The sequence below is a fragment of the Delphinus delphis genome, chromosome 1 (assembly GCF_949987515.2).
Source record: "Delphinus delphis chromosome 1, mDelDel1.2, whole genome shotgun sequence".
Lineage (NCBI taxonomy): Eukaryota > Metazoa > Chordata > Mammalia > Artiodactyla > Delphinidae > Delphinus > Delphinus delphis.
This window is the reverse complement of record NC_082683.1, coordinates 14514421-14529395: the sequence shown is the minus strand read 5'-3', so window position 1 is coordinate 14529395 and position 14975 is coordinate 14514421. Positions and strand designations below refer to the sequence as shown.

The following is a 14975-nucleotide window of genomic DNA, read 5'->3' as shown; positions in this document are numbered from 1 at the left end:
CCAGCCACCAAATGATAAGTGTATATAGTTAGTTGTGAGATCAGGTAATGTTTCCATGTCTCAGTATTACATTCCCTGCAGGTTTGTGGAGAGTGTGAGGGACGTATGTGAAAACTTTCAGTTCTTTGGTTAACATGTATTAAGTACTCTGTGACACACAGCAGATGGTCAGTAAACACATATTTTTTAAATGAATATAACTCATTAATGTATTCGTTATGCTTGTTTCATGATTCTAAGTATCTTGAAACAAGCATAATAGATTCTATACTTGGGAGTTTATGATTCTGTTGAGGGGAAAGGGCTTTGTGGAGTTTCCACAGTTTACAACAAAGATATAAATAGTAATCTAAGAGGGAGAAGGAAGGTGAATCCTTAGTCTTTTATTTTGCTACATCTGATTTTTCACCTCTTCCTAGAAAAACCCAGATATTTCCAGACCCTGGCCAGTTCTTTTTTACTTACATGTCAAATTGGACTTCTCTGACCAAATTGGACTTCTGCTTAGCTGCTGTTTCCCTTTGTGCTCTGCATTGCATTTATTTTGTATGGAATAAAACCACTTCAGATTCCTTGTCTTTTCAGCAGTGTTTGAGGCTCTGTGATACTTTCGTTGCAGTTTGTAAGGCGAAGTAGACGTTTGAGGAAAATAGCTTGACTGCCTAGAGGAGAGATATTTTTACCTTGAAATCTCCTTATTTTTCTTCCTGTCATATTTGCCTTCAATTTCTGCATTTCTCCCCTTCCTACCTAACGTCTTGCCCTTTCTTCCATTTTTCCATTTCTTTGCCTCCTTTGGTGACTTGGTGTGCGTCAGGTTCCTGGGAAACGAGGGTGGGTTAAGGAATTGTGGCGGCACATCTTCATCAGGGTACTCAAACACAGTTGTTTCTTTAGAATCAAGAGATAACAACATTGTCCTTTGGGCCACATGTCCACCTGCCTACTCTCCCTTTCAAGTCTCTTTTTTTTTTTTTTTTAAAGAAGGCACTCCGATATATTTTCTTTTTCTTTTCTTTTTCTTATTTTGGCCGCAACGTGCGGCATGCAGGGTCCCAGTTCCCCAACCAGGGATCAGCCTCGCCCCCTGCATTGGAAGGGTGGAGTCTTAACCACTGGACCACCCGGGAAGTGCCCCACCTTTAAGTCTTTTTAAAACTAATTTCCCTAGGTTTATCCTTACTTGTCCTAAGCAAATCGTAAGTTGAGCCTCAAGACTGCTCCATTTTTTTCTATTGCCAATGTCCATCTTTCCCCAAAGTGCCTTCTTTGTTCTTGATTGGAATAAGGCAGTTGTGTATTTCTAGGGCAGGAAGTAGGGTTTGTTAAATCATAATAGGGCAGCTTTGAACCAGGTAATTCAATATGTTTACTCCTATATTTTGGATATATTTTATTATCTGAATGGGAATGAAAGCAGCAGAATAAGTTCGTTCTTTGGATAGGCAGTCTTCCTCTTAGTTTTGGTAAACCTGTTCAGTTGCAAAACGTGGGGGTAAGCAGCTCTGAAACTTTGAAATAAAGCAGAGAAGGTAAATACTTAGTAAAATGGATCAAATTACAGGGTGGGGAAACCTTAGAACAATGAATGCATAAGTGTAAGGATGGGAGTGAAGGAACAGCTGTTCCTAGGAGGTGGAAGCAGGGGGTTGGGGAGTTCTCTGCTGAATGTGATATGACCCTCACCTGTGTGATGGCCCCTGAAGCTTTGAGTGTTGCTTGATGTTTTAAGGTTTTTGTTTCCTTCTTTTTGTCCATCTGACAACTAGGGAGAAATGATCCTTGATGGGCAGGGAGGTTCTTGCACATCATAGGTGCTCCATAAATATTTTTTCTTGGTGAAGGAGATATTCCAAGATAAGGAACTGATCTTTGATAAACACCCGTTTTTCCTTGATAAATCTCCAAATAGCAAAGTGTTTGCAGTGCCAGACTCTTAAGTGTTGTTTGAGGTGATTCATCACTCACGATGGCACCTTCCAAATGTTGAGTCTTTTTGGCTCCTGTGTTGATTTGGCAAGTGGATAGAGTCTTGACTCTGTTTACGTTTCCCTTCCTAGGCTGATAGTTCTTGCTGGAGAATTAACTTACTGAGGAAACTATTTAGCCACATTGCTCTCCTCTTTCCATTTAGTAAGACATTTTAGTGTTTTCTTTGCCTTCTTGTTCCGTGGGTTGCAATTAGCATCTGATTTGATAAAGAGAATGACATAAATGTATCCAGCTTTTAGACGTAGTTGGGCTCCAGATTTTCACTGAAGAGGCCATTTTCTCAGGTAAAGATAAGGGATGTGGTTAGTAATCACTTTGTTGTGATCTAGCTGTATCCTATGGGTGTGGGGAGGGGGATGGAGGACTCTGGTACCTAAAGAATTTTGGATTTTATCACCCATCAGATGATTTCTTCCCTTGAGTTGTTGATTCTTTTTAAGTTACTGCATCATGGACTGGCCTTGTTTGGTCTTCAGAATGTGTTACTATAGTCTGTATTCCCACTAACAGTATTTTGAGTGCCCTGCTTCACCCCTCCTTTCGCCAGCTCATGTCATTATTAGCTTTGTCTTTGCCAGTCAGTAATACAGGACAAGATGGTATCCTGTTGTGTTTTTACTTGTATTCCTTTAATTCTAAGTGAGTTTGAAAGTGTTTCCTGTTCATTAGCCTTTGCCACTTACTAAGCCTGATACCTTGAACAAGGTACTTAGTTTAAACTCTCTAAGCTTCACTTTTCTCAACTTGGATATAGGGATGGTAACAGTGCCTACCAAGTAGGATTGCTACAAGGATTAAGTCAGGTAATGCCTGTAAAGGGGTAGGGTATCTGGCATATAGTAAGCACTAAGTAAATGTTGGCTGAATTATTTTCTTTGCAGTGAATCAGAAATCCTGCACCACGAGAAGCAGTATGAGCCATTCTACTCATCTTTTGTTGCACTTTCCACACACTATATCACAACAGTTTGTAGCCTCAGTAAGTATTCTGTTCTTGTCATTCCCTTTTAAGGGCTCATGAATAGGGAAATTGTGTGTCCTCTTGTTACGGTGTCTGAACAAGTTGTTAATGAAGTCTGTATTTTAGTTGTAACCTGTTCACTCAAGAGCGGAGACAACTGTCAGTATGATAAGGCTCTGGAAGTTCCTTTACCGAGGCCAACCACAAGAGATTTAAAAACTATTTGGTTTGGACATCTATTTCATAACCATTAAGTTAACCTTCCTTGCCTTTTTAATCAAAAGCATTTTATTGATTTTACACATGTAGTTATTAGTGTGCTAATTTTGGGGGGCAGGGTGGGTGGGATTGGGGGGTTAGGTGGATACTGACCTGGGGTTAGCAGCCACTAACCAAGGCTCTATTCCTTATTTGATTTTGGTGAGAAGTTAAATTCTCCTTTTGTGTTCTCTGGTGTGTGACTGGATTTTAACTTCAGTTTTCCATCTTTTAAACTTTTCTACCCCCAAATGTGACCAAGCCCTTACTTTCCACTATTTCTGAAATTTTGCATTTTCACTTTTTTTTTCCAATCCTAACTCATATAGATCTGAAGAATTTGAATTATTTTACTTAAATAGTTTGCTAAGCAAGCAAAGTGAAAGGAAGTTACAGGGTTGCTGAGTAGTCTTTCGGTGTCTAGTGCTGTTTATTATAGGCATTGGCTACCACTGTAAGAATCACTTTTAGATTGGAGAAACTTTGAGTAGGAAGCCCGTTGCAAAAAGGGAAAGGAGAGGTAGTGTAGTCTACTGGGTAAGAGCATGAACTTTAGAGCCAGACTTCCTGGATTTAACTCCAGCTGCGTGACTTTGGTCAAGTCATTTAACCTGTCTATGGTTTAATTTCCTTATCTGTTAAAAAAAAAAAAAAAAAGAAGGGAAGGGGGGTAACAATATTATCTACCCCATAGAATTGGTTTAGGGATTAAGTGGGTTAATATACTTGAAGTGCTTGGTACTTACTGTGATGTATTTCCTATTATAATTATCTTAATTTCTAGTAAATGTGAGATAAATTGATCTAGAAGCAATTGATGCTTATCAATGCCAAAATGCCTTTGTTTGCCTGTAGGGTTGTTGGTTCTGAATAATTATTCTCGTAGAACGATATTGGGAATGTTGGACATACGGAGCTCAATACTTATTTGGTTTATTGACTGTGAGGCTGAAGTGAGTTATAGCAGTCTGAAGTTAAGTAAAATTTATTCCTTTCTCAGTTCCGCGGAACCAACTTCAGTCTGTGGCAGCAGCCTGTAAAGTCTTGATTGAGTTTTCTCTCCTGCGTCTGGAGAATCCAGATGAGGCTTGCGCTGTGTCCCAGGTAAGAGTGATGGGCCCATTTCTGGCCCTTATTTTGTGGTAGGCTTGTGACTGACAAGTGGAATGATGGAGAAGGGATGGCATAGAGCAGGGGTTGGTAAACTTTTTCTGTAATAGGCCACATAGTAGATAATTTGCCGACCATCCAGTCCCCGTTGCAGCTGATCTCTGCCTTTGTAGTGTGAAAGCAGCCACAGACAATACGTAAGTGGATGAGCATAGCTGTGGTCCAGTCAACTTTATTTACAAAAACAGGCATTGGGCTGAGCTGGGGCTGTGGTTTACCACCCCCTGGTATAGAGGGCTGCAGAGGCTTTTTCAAGGATTGCAGAGATACGCCTGTGGGGGCCAGGCAAGTGACATAAAGTGAGTCAAGTATGCTGGTTGAGAAGGGTGCATGACCCAGCTATAAAGGGGCCACTCACTGTTTGGCTCCAGCTGACTGTTGCCCTACAGGAATGGCAGCAGAGCTGCTCTGTCTTGTAAATTATTGAGAGAGACAGGAAATCCTGGATTTGTATGTTAAATCTTCCATGTTTTAAAAAGTTGGCCATAACTTCAAATTAAAACAACAACAACAACACCACTGAGAACAGTAAGACAAACCTGCAAGCAGATATGGTCTGAGGACCATCAGGTTGTGATCTCTGCTTTATTGTTTTTCCTAATTTGCAGTTCTTGGTATGAACCTAAATTTGGCCCCTTGCCAGCTAGAAGTCCCTAAAGAATAGACTCTTCTAAAAGGCATATTTGAATTTTTTTTTTTTTCCCAGAAACACTTGATTCTCCTCATCAAGGGCCTGTGCACTGGCTGTAGCCGATTAGACAGAACTGAAATTATCACATTTACAGCAATGATGAAATCGGCCAAGCTGCCACAAACAGTGAAGACACTGTCAGATGGTGAGTGTTCCTTCACCAGACTTGGTTTCTTGGCCAGTCCTCTGGCCAGCTATTTCCTCTTTTGCCTTCTAGTGGCACTCCCCTCATCCCTCTCTTGCTTTTATATTTTGTAGTGGAAGATCAGAAAGAGCTGGCTGCACCAGTAAGCCCAGAGCTGAAGCAGAAGGAGGTCCAGATGAATTTTTTGAACCAGCTGACGTCAGTTTTTAACCCTAGAACTGTAGCATCATCACCCGTAGGTCCACAGACTCCGGTGAGTTACTTCAGCCAAATGGCCTCATCCTGTGGGGTTTGTTAAGATGATAATACTAGGAAAAATAGCTAACAAATGTATTTTACATTTGTGATATAAAATGATGTACCTGCCTTTGGTACAAAGCTGAAGAATACAAACCAAAAATAAGTAACACCCCAATTCCTTCTGTTCACAGTTATTACTACTTTGAGGACCATTTTTCCAACATTTCTCAATGCAAGTAGACAAAGAGCATGTACTCCTTTCTGTAAAAGGCATTGCTCTATACTAGTTACAGAATATATATATTTTAAAGCTATATATTTTCCCCCTCCTCTTGGAAAAATGACTTGTATTTTCCCCAGCGTTAGAGAGGACTTTCCACCTCATTAACTGGGGGGTCTGAAGAGTATCTGTGGAGCAGCTGTTTAGTTTGGATGGTTGGTTCTATTCTGAACTTGAGGACAGCAGTCAACAGATGACAGTATCTTGATGGGCCTTTCACATCCTTTGTTTCTCTTCAGGCGGAAGGAGAAAATGATGAGCAGTCATCCACAGATCAAGCCTCTGCTATCAAAACCAAGAATGTGTTCATAGCTCAGAATGTGGCTAGTCTTCAGGAGCTTGGTGAGACTCTTAATTGTCATCAGAAAGGTGGTTTCTCTGCTTTCAGAAATTCCTTAAGTGGAAGAAAATCAAGCAGCAGAGGCCTGTTTGTAAGGTTGAGCTTTTTCATTAATTCAGGTGGCTCAGAGAAGCTACTGCGTGTGTGTTTAAACCTGCCCTATTTCCTACGCTACATCAATCGGTTTCAAGATGCAGTGTTGGCCAATTCCTTCTTCATCATGCCTGCAACAGTAGCAGATGCCACTGCTGTTCGTAATGGGTAAGGTGCCCCAGGGTGCATATGCTTTGCGTTTTAATGCTGCTCTCAAGAGAGAAACTGGTTAGTTTTTATGGCATGCCGACTTTCTTTAACTATCAGATTATAGAAGCAAGTGACTCAAAGAGACACTTTTGTTAACCTTCTCTTGTATTCCAGTTTTCATTCACTGGTGATTGATGTAACCATGGCATTGGATACCCTTTCTCTACCTGTGTTGGAACCTCTCAATCCTTCTCGTCTGCAAGATGTGACAGTCCTCAGCCTAAGTTGTTTGTATGCAGGTGAGAAGTTGTTATATCTGATCTCATTTTCTCAGCCAAGGACAGTTACACTTTCTGGAAACCGTGAGATCCTTCTGAGTACTCTCTCCCCCTTTACTTAGACCCTACCCCCAAGGATCATCTAAATATCTCATCTAGATGAAATGAGGTCTCAATAGGAGTCTTGTAAATTCGCTTATTCAACTGCTGCCATTGTGTTATGTGGATATTTGATTTCATAGTGTGCGCACACGTTAAGTGTCTGCTGTTTGAAAGCAAAATTCCAAGTGCTTTTGGGATATTGAGATGAGCAGTATGTAATCCCTGCCCTCAAGGAGCCTCTACTCGAGCAATGGAAGATAGATAGGACCACAGAGTGTAATATAAAACAGGAGATGATAAAGGTGATAAGAGAAGTATAGAATATTATGGGCACACAGAGAAGGGAGAATTGAGTCTTGCTATGGGAGCAGATTTGAGGAAGGATTCATAGAACAGGTGGTATCTGTTTATATTGATAAATGCAACGACAGTTATTCTTCATGCTGCCGCAAAATCCCCTCCCTTCCTGTTGATTATGCTGCCTTGGAAGTGGGGCCTGACAACTGGTGTTTACTCTCTTTTAAGTTATTGTTACAGTGGCTTTTTAACCCAAATTACTGATCCTTGGTTTTAAATACCATAGTCCTGGTATGTCTTGGGAGACATAACAATTTTCGACGTTTACTGGGTTCTGTGAGTGAGGATATGAACAGCCTTGGAAACCTGACCTTGGGAGCACCAAGAAATTGCTGAGGTTAATCATCTCCCTACATTCTTTGAATGACTTTATTATAAACATCTGTGTGTAAACAGGAATATAAAGATAAACGCACTTTCAATCGGGGAAGGCAGTATTCACAAAGGAGTTCTGTTGATGTATCTTGCAGGGCAGGTTGGATTTCAGTTTGGCTATCCCTAGGCAGAGGCAAAAGCAGGACCAAGAGTATCCTGGAATTTGGGGGAACATTGTGTGCGTGTGTGTGTGTGTGTGTGTGTGTGTGTGTGTGTGTGACTGTGTGTGATTAGTGGGTGTTGGACAGCTGGAAAGAAAGTACAGCCCAATCACAGAGGGCTTAGAAATGCAGTCTAAGTCATTTGGACCATATCCTGTAGACAGTAGAGACCATTAAAGATATTGAAGTGTGCTATGATCTGAGCTATACTTTAGGAGCACATTGAAGCAGTAGTACCAGGCTGGAAGATCTGCTAGGAGGAGTTTGTGGTCATTTGGGCAAGACAGGTGAAGGGCCTGAGCGAGAGCAGCGGCAGTGGGAATGGAAAGCTAAGGCAGTGTGTGAGCAGGCGCTCTCTCCAAGCCCACTTCCAGTGTTTATTCCTAGTTCTCTATCTTTGATTTTTGCATTTTTAAATTTGAGGTTTATTAATTTCAATTTTCAGGGAATTTCTTGAATATCACATGGATCTCAGTGTACTTAGTTGATCGGAATTAAAGAGTCCTTAAAAATTCTTAGTTGTGGGCTTCCCTGGTGGCGCAGTGGTTGAGAGTCTGCCTGCCGATGCAGGGGACGCGGGTTCGTGCCCCGGTCCGGGAAGACCCCACATGCCGTGGAGCGGCTGAGCCTGCGTGTCCGGAGCCTGTGCTCCGCAACGGGAGCGGCCACAACAGTGAGAGGCCTGTGTAACGCAAAAAAAAAAAAAAAAAAAAAAAAAATTCCTAGTTGTTAAGGGACTTCCCTGGCGGTCCAGCGGTTAGGACTCTGCACTCTCACTGCTGAGGGCACCTGTTCAATCCCTGGTCGGGGATCCCGCCTAAAAATTCTTAGTTGTTTAAAGAGCCCAGATTTGGATTGTTATTGAAATTTGGTCACTTGGAATTTGATTTAAAGAAAGGAATTTGGCCTTGATGTCTTTGAGAAATACTAAGCGTGGGATTGTTTTTTTTCCATCATCTTAAAAATTTTAAAAATATTTTAAAATTAATAATTTCATTTTTAAAGCAGTTTTAAGTTTGCAGAAAAATTGAGCAGTTTGTACAGAGTTCCCGTATACTCTCTCTCCGTTATATACAGTTTCCCTTATTGTTAACAATTGCATTAATAGGATACATTTGTTGTAATTGATGAACTAATATTGATACATTATTATTAACTGAAGTCCATAGTTTACTATGTTAGGGTTCCTTTTTTGTGTTGTACAGTTCTCTGGGTTTTGACAAATGCATAATATCATGTAACCATCATCGTTGTGTCATAAGAATATTTTCACTGCCCTCCAAATTCCCTGTGTTCCACCTAGTGGTCCTTCTCCCCTACCCTTAACGCCAGTCCCTAGAATCCACTGATCTTTTACTGTCTCCACAGTTATCTTTTCCAGAATGTCATAGTTAGAATCAACTATGTAGTATGTAGCCTTTTCAGACAGGCTTCTTTTGCTTGCAGGGGGCGGGGGGTTTCAGGACCCCCCCTGGATACAAAAATCCACAGATGCTCGAAGTCCCTTGTATAAAATGGTGTAGTACAGTCAGCCTCAGCATCTGCAGATTCGGCATCCACCGATTCCACTAGCTGCATCTCCAGATGCGGAACTGGGGATGTGGAGGGCCAGCTGCATGCATTTAAGGGTCCTCTATGTCTTTTTGTGGCTTGGAAGCTCATCTCTTTACTGATGAGTAATATTCCTTGTATCGATATACCACAGCTTGTTCACTGATTCACCTATCAAAGGACATCTTAATTGCTTCCATTTGTTGGCAGTTATGACTAAAGCTACAGTAAATATTTGTGTACAGGTTTTTGTGTGGATGGAAGTTTTCAGCTCATTTGGGTAAATACCTAGGAGTGCGATTGTTGGATTGTATGGTAACACTGTGTTTAGTCTTGCCCTTATGGAATTTACTTTCAGTAATCAAATCATGGAATTGCTTGTAGGTGGGCTGTGTTTTTGTGTTTCACGTTCTTGGAATGTGTGTATCTCTTTTTCAGGTGTGAGTGTGGCGACTTGCATGGCCATCCTTCACGTGGGTAGTGCCCAGCAAGTGCGGACAGGGTCCACGAGCTCCAAAGAAGACGACTATGAGAGTGATGCAGCTACAATTGTCCAAAAATGTGTAAGCTACGCCTCTGGGGACACGGAACCTTGATTATTCAAATAAGGGAATATGGCCAGTTCCACTTTCTTTCTTTTTAGAGGGAAGGATGTGGAGTGCTCTCCATACCCCTTCCCCTTGGGTAGTAGGTCTAAGAGGTAGGCCTTTAGCTTGTTTATTTGGCAGATTGGTTGGCTCTGCAGGAAACACTGCAACTTTGTGGTGGCAGTGGACTTTGTGAAAGATGAGTCATTCAAGCAGCAAATATATATAAGGGCTTACTGTACTGTGTCAGTGTACTTGCAGTGGAGGCATATGATAGACACAAGACAGTTTCAGATAGTGATACGTGGATTGGATGAACAAATGTGATAGAAAGTGATCTGATGTGGTGCTGGGTGTGCTGCTTTAGATTGGGTGGAGGGGACGCCTCTGAGAAGGTGACATGTGAGCTGAATGAAAAGATGGAGTCAACATCTTATGAAGGTCAAGGAAGGTGTGATGGAATTCTGTCATTGGAAGTGGCTTGAGGATATTGGTGTCTTCAAGCTAAATTGCTTTGGGTAGGATTTAGCATTTGTAATGAACTGTGTCACCTTGCTCAGATTTTTGTGTATGTTTGATATTGGACAGCTTGAAATCTATGACATGATTGGACAAGCGATCAGCAGTTCCCGCCGGGCTGGTGGTGAGGTAAGAAGTCTCTGCTATATTCCTGTCTTATATCTAGTCTGTAAGGTACGTAGCCTGTAAGATCTCTGTTTATATATATTTTTTGTGCCTTTTTCAATAGCACTATCAGAACTTCCAATTGCTGGGTGCCTGGTGTTTGTTAAACAGCCTTTTCCTCATATTGAACCTCAGTCCTACTGCCTTGGCTGATAAGGGGAAAGAGAAAGATCCGCTGGCTGCTCTCCGGGTCAGAGACATCCTTTCTCGTACAAAGGAGGGAGTGGGCTCTCCAAAGCTGGGGCCTGGAAAAGGGTATGTGTCCCCTTGACTGCCGCTCAGGTTTTGTTTTCCTGCCATTTTATATTGATGGGGAGCTAGTGTTAACTCCTCTCATCTCCACAGCAATAGAAAAATTTGCCTCCATCCAATTGAATGTAACTACTAAGAGGATGATCATAGTTTACTGTCTCTACATCATAGCTGTATGATTTTGGGTAAATCACTCATTCTCTCCAATCTTGTTTCCTTCTCTATAAGAGGGAGAAAACATCTGTGTAATACATATTTTAGGACTTCTGTGAGGTTCAAATCAGAAAAAAAATGCTTCTATTTTGTAAAATGGGCTTGTTTGACTTGGGGTTGGTTACTCACTTGTGTGTTTAACCTGTAAAGTGAGGATTCTGTCAGGTCCTCCTGGCTTGCTTCCTGAAACATTTACTACTGTTTTGATGAGGTCTGGACAGAAACCCTTGCTTGCCAGGAAAGAAGTTAGAGATGTGACTTCTGTGTTGTTCAAGGTTTTATTTTCTAAGCCTAGGCATTTCTTCTTTTTTTTTTTTTTTTTGCGGTACGCGGGCCTCTCACTGTGTGGCCTCTCCCATTGCGGAGCACAGGCTCCGGACGCGCAGGCTCAGCGGCCATGGCTCACGGGCCTAGCTGCTCCGCGGCATGTGGGATTTTCCTGGACCGGGGCACGAACCTGTGTCCCCTGCATCGGCAGGCGGACTCTCAACCACTGCGCCACCAGGGAAGCCCTGAGCCTAGGCATTTCTGGATTTTATTTATTTTTTTCAGTCCCTACCATATACCACTAGGCTCTATCCAGCCATTGAGGATAGAGCACTAATCAAAGCAATCTCCTTGCCTTTATAGAGTTTATTTTCTAACTGGAGCAACAGTGAACAAACATACTAGTAAGTTCATAATAGATTATCATATATGAGTGTTGTGAAGAAAAATAAGCCAGAACAAGGAGTTAGGGAGTGTCAGGGGCTAGTATTTTAGTTAGCACGGTCAGGAAAGGGCTCTGAGAACAAGGTGTAGAAGTGAAGTGACAGATGAGCCATGCAACTATTTGGGGTAGAATTGTTCAGGTTTTGAGGTGGAAGTATGACTGGCATTTTTAAGGCTCAGCAAGGTCAGTAGGTCTAGAATAGAGAAATCGAGGGAGAGTGGTAGAAAATTCTCTCAGAGAGGTAGCCAGGGCCAGGTCACCTAGGGCCAAGTGTAATCTGTAGGTGTTAGAGAGTTTGTGATGGGGGGAGTGACGTGATATGAATTATTAGTGACCGGAGAACCCAGCTGTCCTATGGAGAATACACTGCGGGATCGTAAGACGAGGAGAGAGAACAGTTAGGAGGCTCAAGCCTTACTCCGCACGAGCGATGAGGGGACTCGGAGTGGGTGGTAGTAAAGGCAGGGAGAAAAGGTCATATTGGGATGTTTTGAAGGTACAGCTGACAGGATTTGCTGGTGGCTTGGAGGTTGAGTGTGAAAAATACGACATCAGAATTTTGTGGCATGAGTACCTGGGTTGTGTAATTTACTGAGATAGGGCACACCAGTTTATGAGTAGATTGGATGGCAGGAAGTCGAAGAACTGAACTTAATCTGGGCCATGCTGCTTTTGAGAGGACTGGCAGATCTTTCTGTGAGATGTTGAGTAAGCACTTGTGTATGTGAGTCTGGAGTTCAAGGAGGAAGTCGCATTCTGGACCTCATTCAGCAAATTATTCACTACTTTCTCTATTCCAGGCTCTGTGTTAGTTCTGGAATGCTGTGATGAATAAAAAAAAAATAGACACATTCCGAAGAGACAAGAAGTTATTCATGCAAATACATGTCACATTGTATCTAGAGAGTATTATAATAGGGACTTTTGACCTGGTTAGAGAAATCAAGGCAGGCTTCCCTGAGGAAGTGTTACTGAGCTGAAATCTGAAATAGACATTAGGATGGTAGGAAGTAGACACTAAGCAAAATAGGGAGGTAATTATGTTCCAGGGAGAACAGTAGTTTGTGATATTTGAGCATCTGCATGCTTGGTATTATAAAGGGAAATGGGAGAATGCCAAAAGGTATATCCTTAGAAGTAGCAGAAACATTTGAAAAATGGCTGTAGTGTCTTGAGACTTAAAAGAATGCAAATACATTGTGTAGGTTGCAAACCATAAGAAAGGAAAAAAATTGCCCGAAATTCTGCCACCCAAATTGGTAAACGTTCTTCCAGACATTTTTCTGTGCTCACATGTTAAATGTACATGTTTATGAAAATAGGATCACTGTTACAAAATACCATAGACGTGTTTGCAGTCTACGATACAATTATAGATACGATTATAGATTCTATGTTTATAATGACTGATGGTATTCTACCGTATAAATACACCATAGTTAACTAATTAACTTATTGAACACTTATTTAGTGTGCTCCAAATTTCTTGTTTTGATAAACTGTGCTTTGATAAACCTTCTAAAACATAAATCTTTGTGAACTTGTTCAGTTATCCCCTTGGGCTAAATTTCTAGAAGTGTAATTCTTAGGACAAAGGATATACTTACTTAAAAATTTGAAATGTTTTGCTAAACTGCTCTGATATACATTCCTAGCTGTTGTGCGTGCAAATGCCTCTTCCCCAGGTCCTGTTTGACAGTGGGAGTCATTAATCTTCATGTTTGCTAATCTGAGGAGAAAGATATTACTGTATAGCTCTTATTTGTATTTCGTTGGTTACTAGTGTGATTGTGATCATTTTCACACTGTCTATATCCTTTGCCCCAGTTTTCTCTTTGGTATTTGTCCTTTCTTATTGATTTACATGAGCTCATTGTATATTAGATATACTAACCCTTTGTCGTGTGGTCGTTTGGAGAGAAAGAGAAAGTTTTACTCAGATTTAATGTAAACCTTTGTTTTTATTCTCTTTGGTTTGTGTCCAGATATTTTGTAAAAGTTGCTGATTTTTAACCTTTTCTTCTCAAAAGAATGACTTTTTAAAGATTCAACCAACATTTAAATATTAGTGTCTTCACATGACCCAATAGCTTTGAATTGATAGTTTAAATTCCAAAATTTCATGGAGCTGGAAGAACTTCTTCTAGTCCTGAAGTTCTTCAACTGAAGCCTGTGGATCTTTAGGCAGTGTGTAGATGGGCTTCAGGGAGGTTGTGAGCTTCTGAAATTATATGCAAATTTTATGTGTTTTTGCAATTTTTTTTTTCCCCCTGGAGAAAGGTCCATAGATTCTGAAGTGGGTGTAGGACCTCAAAATGGCAAGATCTGTGGTTTCTGAAATTGTAATTTGTTGTGAGTTGTTAACGTTTGTGTTTCCTTTTTGCTTTGTGTAGGCATCAGGGATTTGGGGTGCTCTCAGTAATATTGGCAAACCATGCCGTCAAGCTGTTGACGTCTCTCTTTCAAGACCTGCAGGTGGAGGCTCTGCACAAGGTGAGGGCTTGTCTTCAGAACCAGCATATTGACTGTTGGCTCCCCTTCTGGCTAAGCTCGCTTGAGCCATCAGATCAGGTGGTCATTTCCTGCCAAGTCCTGACCTTAATTCTCTTTTCATGTCGTTACCTTCAGGGTTGGGAGGCAGATGGTCCCCCTGCTGTCCTGAGCATTATGGCCCAGAGTACCTCCATACAGAGGATTCAACGGCTGATAGACTCTGTCCCACTGACAAACCTGCTGTTGACATTACTCTCAACTTCCTACAGAAAGGTGGGTGGGGTCATGCCATTGATAATTTGGAAGATCTTCTCATATAACCTCCTCAAAATGAATGAGACTGACTGTATGCCATGATCTTTATAAAGTCATAATTTGTGGTAATGGTTTTGAAGATGAGAAGAACTCTTAAATGGTTTCAGACATTTGAATTAGTTATTGGTTATCAGCACTGTGGTCCATATGGCTACTTGGTGATTTGTGACAGTGGGCATGCTGAAGCAAAAACATGGAGGACACTATGGAAACGTTCCTTTTTCAGTTCTGGTCCAGATCTCTGGTTTTGGAGTGCTTCTATAGGATAAGGCTATGAGAGTCCTGGAGGTAGCTATTAGGAGAAATACTTCTTGGATTTAGAGAAAAGAAAACACGGAGAAGACTTTTCATGTGGCAAATGGGACGAGGTAGGATGGCTTCATTTTTGTGATCATCAATTACAGAAACCTCGCTATTTTCCTAGGCATGTGTCCTGCAGCGTCAGAGGAAGGGCTCTGTGAGCAGCGATGCCAGCGCCTCTACTGACTCAAACACCTACTACGAGGATGATTTCAGCAGCACGGAGGAGGACAGCAGCCAAGGTAGACGCCCCTCTTTGCTGTCTCCCAGGGGAT

At 41.6% G+C, this 14975-nt stretch overlaps 1 protein-coding gene across 2 annotated transcripts in view; it reads left to right on the top strand.

The window, feature by feature from the left end:
* UBR4 (ubiquitin protein ligase E3 component n-recognin 4) overlaps window positions 1-14975 on the top strand; it is a 126741-nt gene that overhangs the window by 4271 nt on the left and 107495 nt on the right. For both annotated transcript variants that reach the window (XM_060015371.1, XM_060015365.1), the window contains exons 2-14: window positions 2874-2971; window positions 4212-4315; window positions 5088-5217; window positions 5331-5470; window positions 5977-6079; window positions 6197-6338; window positions 6495-6619; window positions 9583-9707; window positions 10320-10379; window positions 10480-10670; window positions 13986-14085; window positions 14221-14358; window positions 14825-14942. In XM_060015371.1, the coding sequence (XP_059871354.1) occupies window positions 2874-2971; window positions 4212-4315; window positions 5088-5217; window positions 5331-5470; window positions 5977-6079; window positions 6197-6338; window positions 6495-6619; window positions 9583-9707; window positions 10320-10379; window positions 10480-10670; window positions 13986-14085; window positions 14221-14358; window positions 14825-14942 (1574 nt within the window). The remainder of the gene's footprint in view (window positions 1-2873; window positions 2972-4211; window positions 4316-5087; window positions 5218-5330; window positions 5471-5976; window positions 6080-6196; window positions 6339-6494; window positions 6620-9582; window positions 9708-10319; window positions 10380-10479; window positions 10671-13985; window positions 14086-14220; window positions 14359-14824; window positions 14943-14975) is intronic.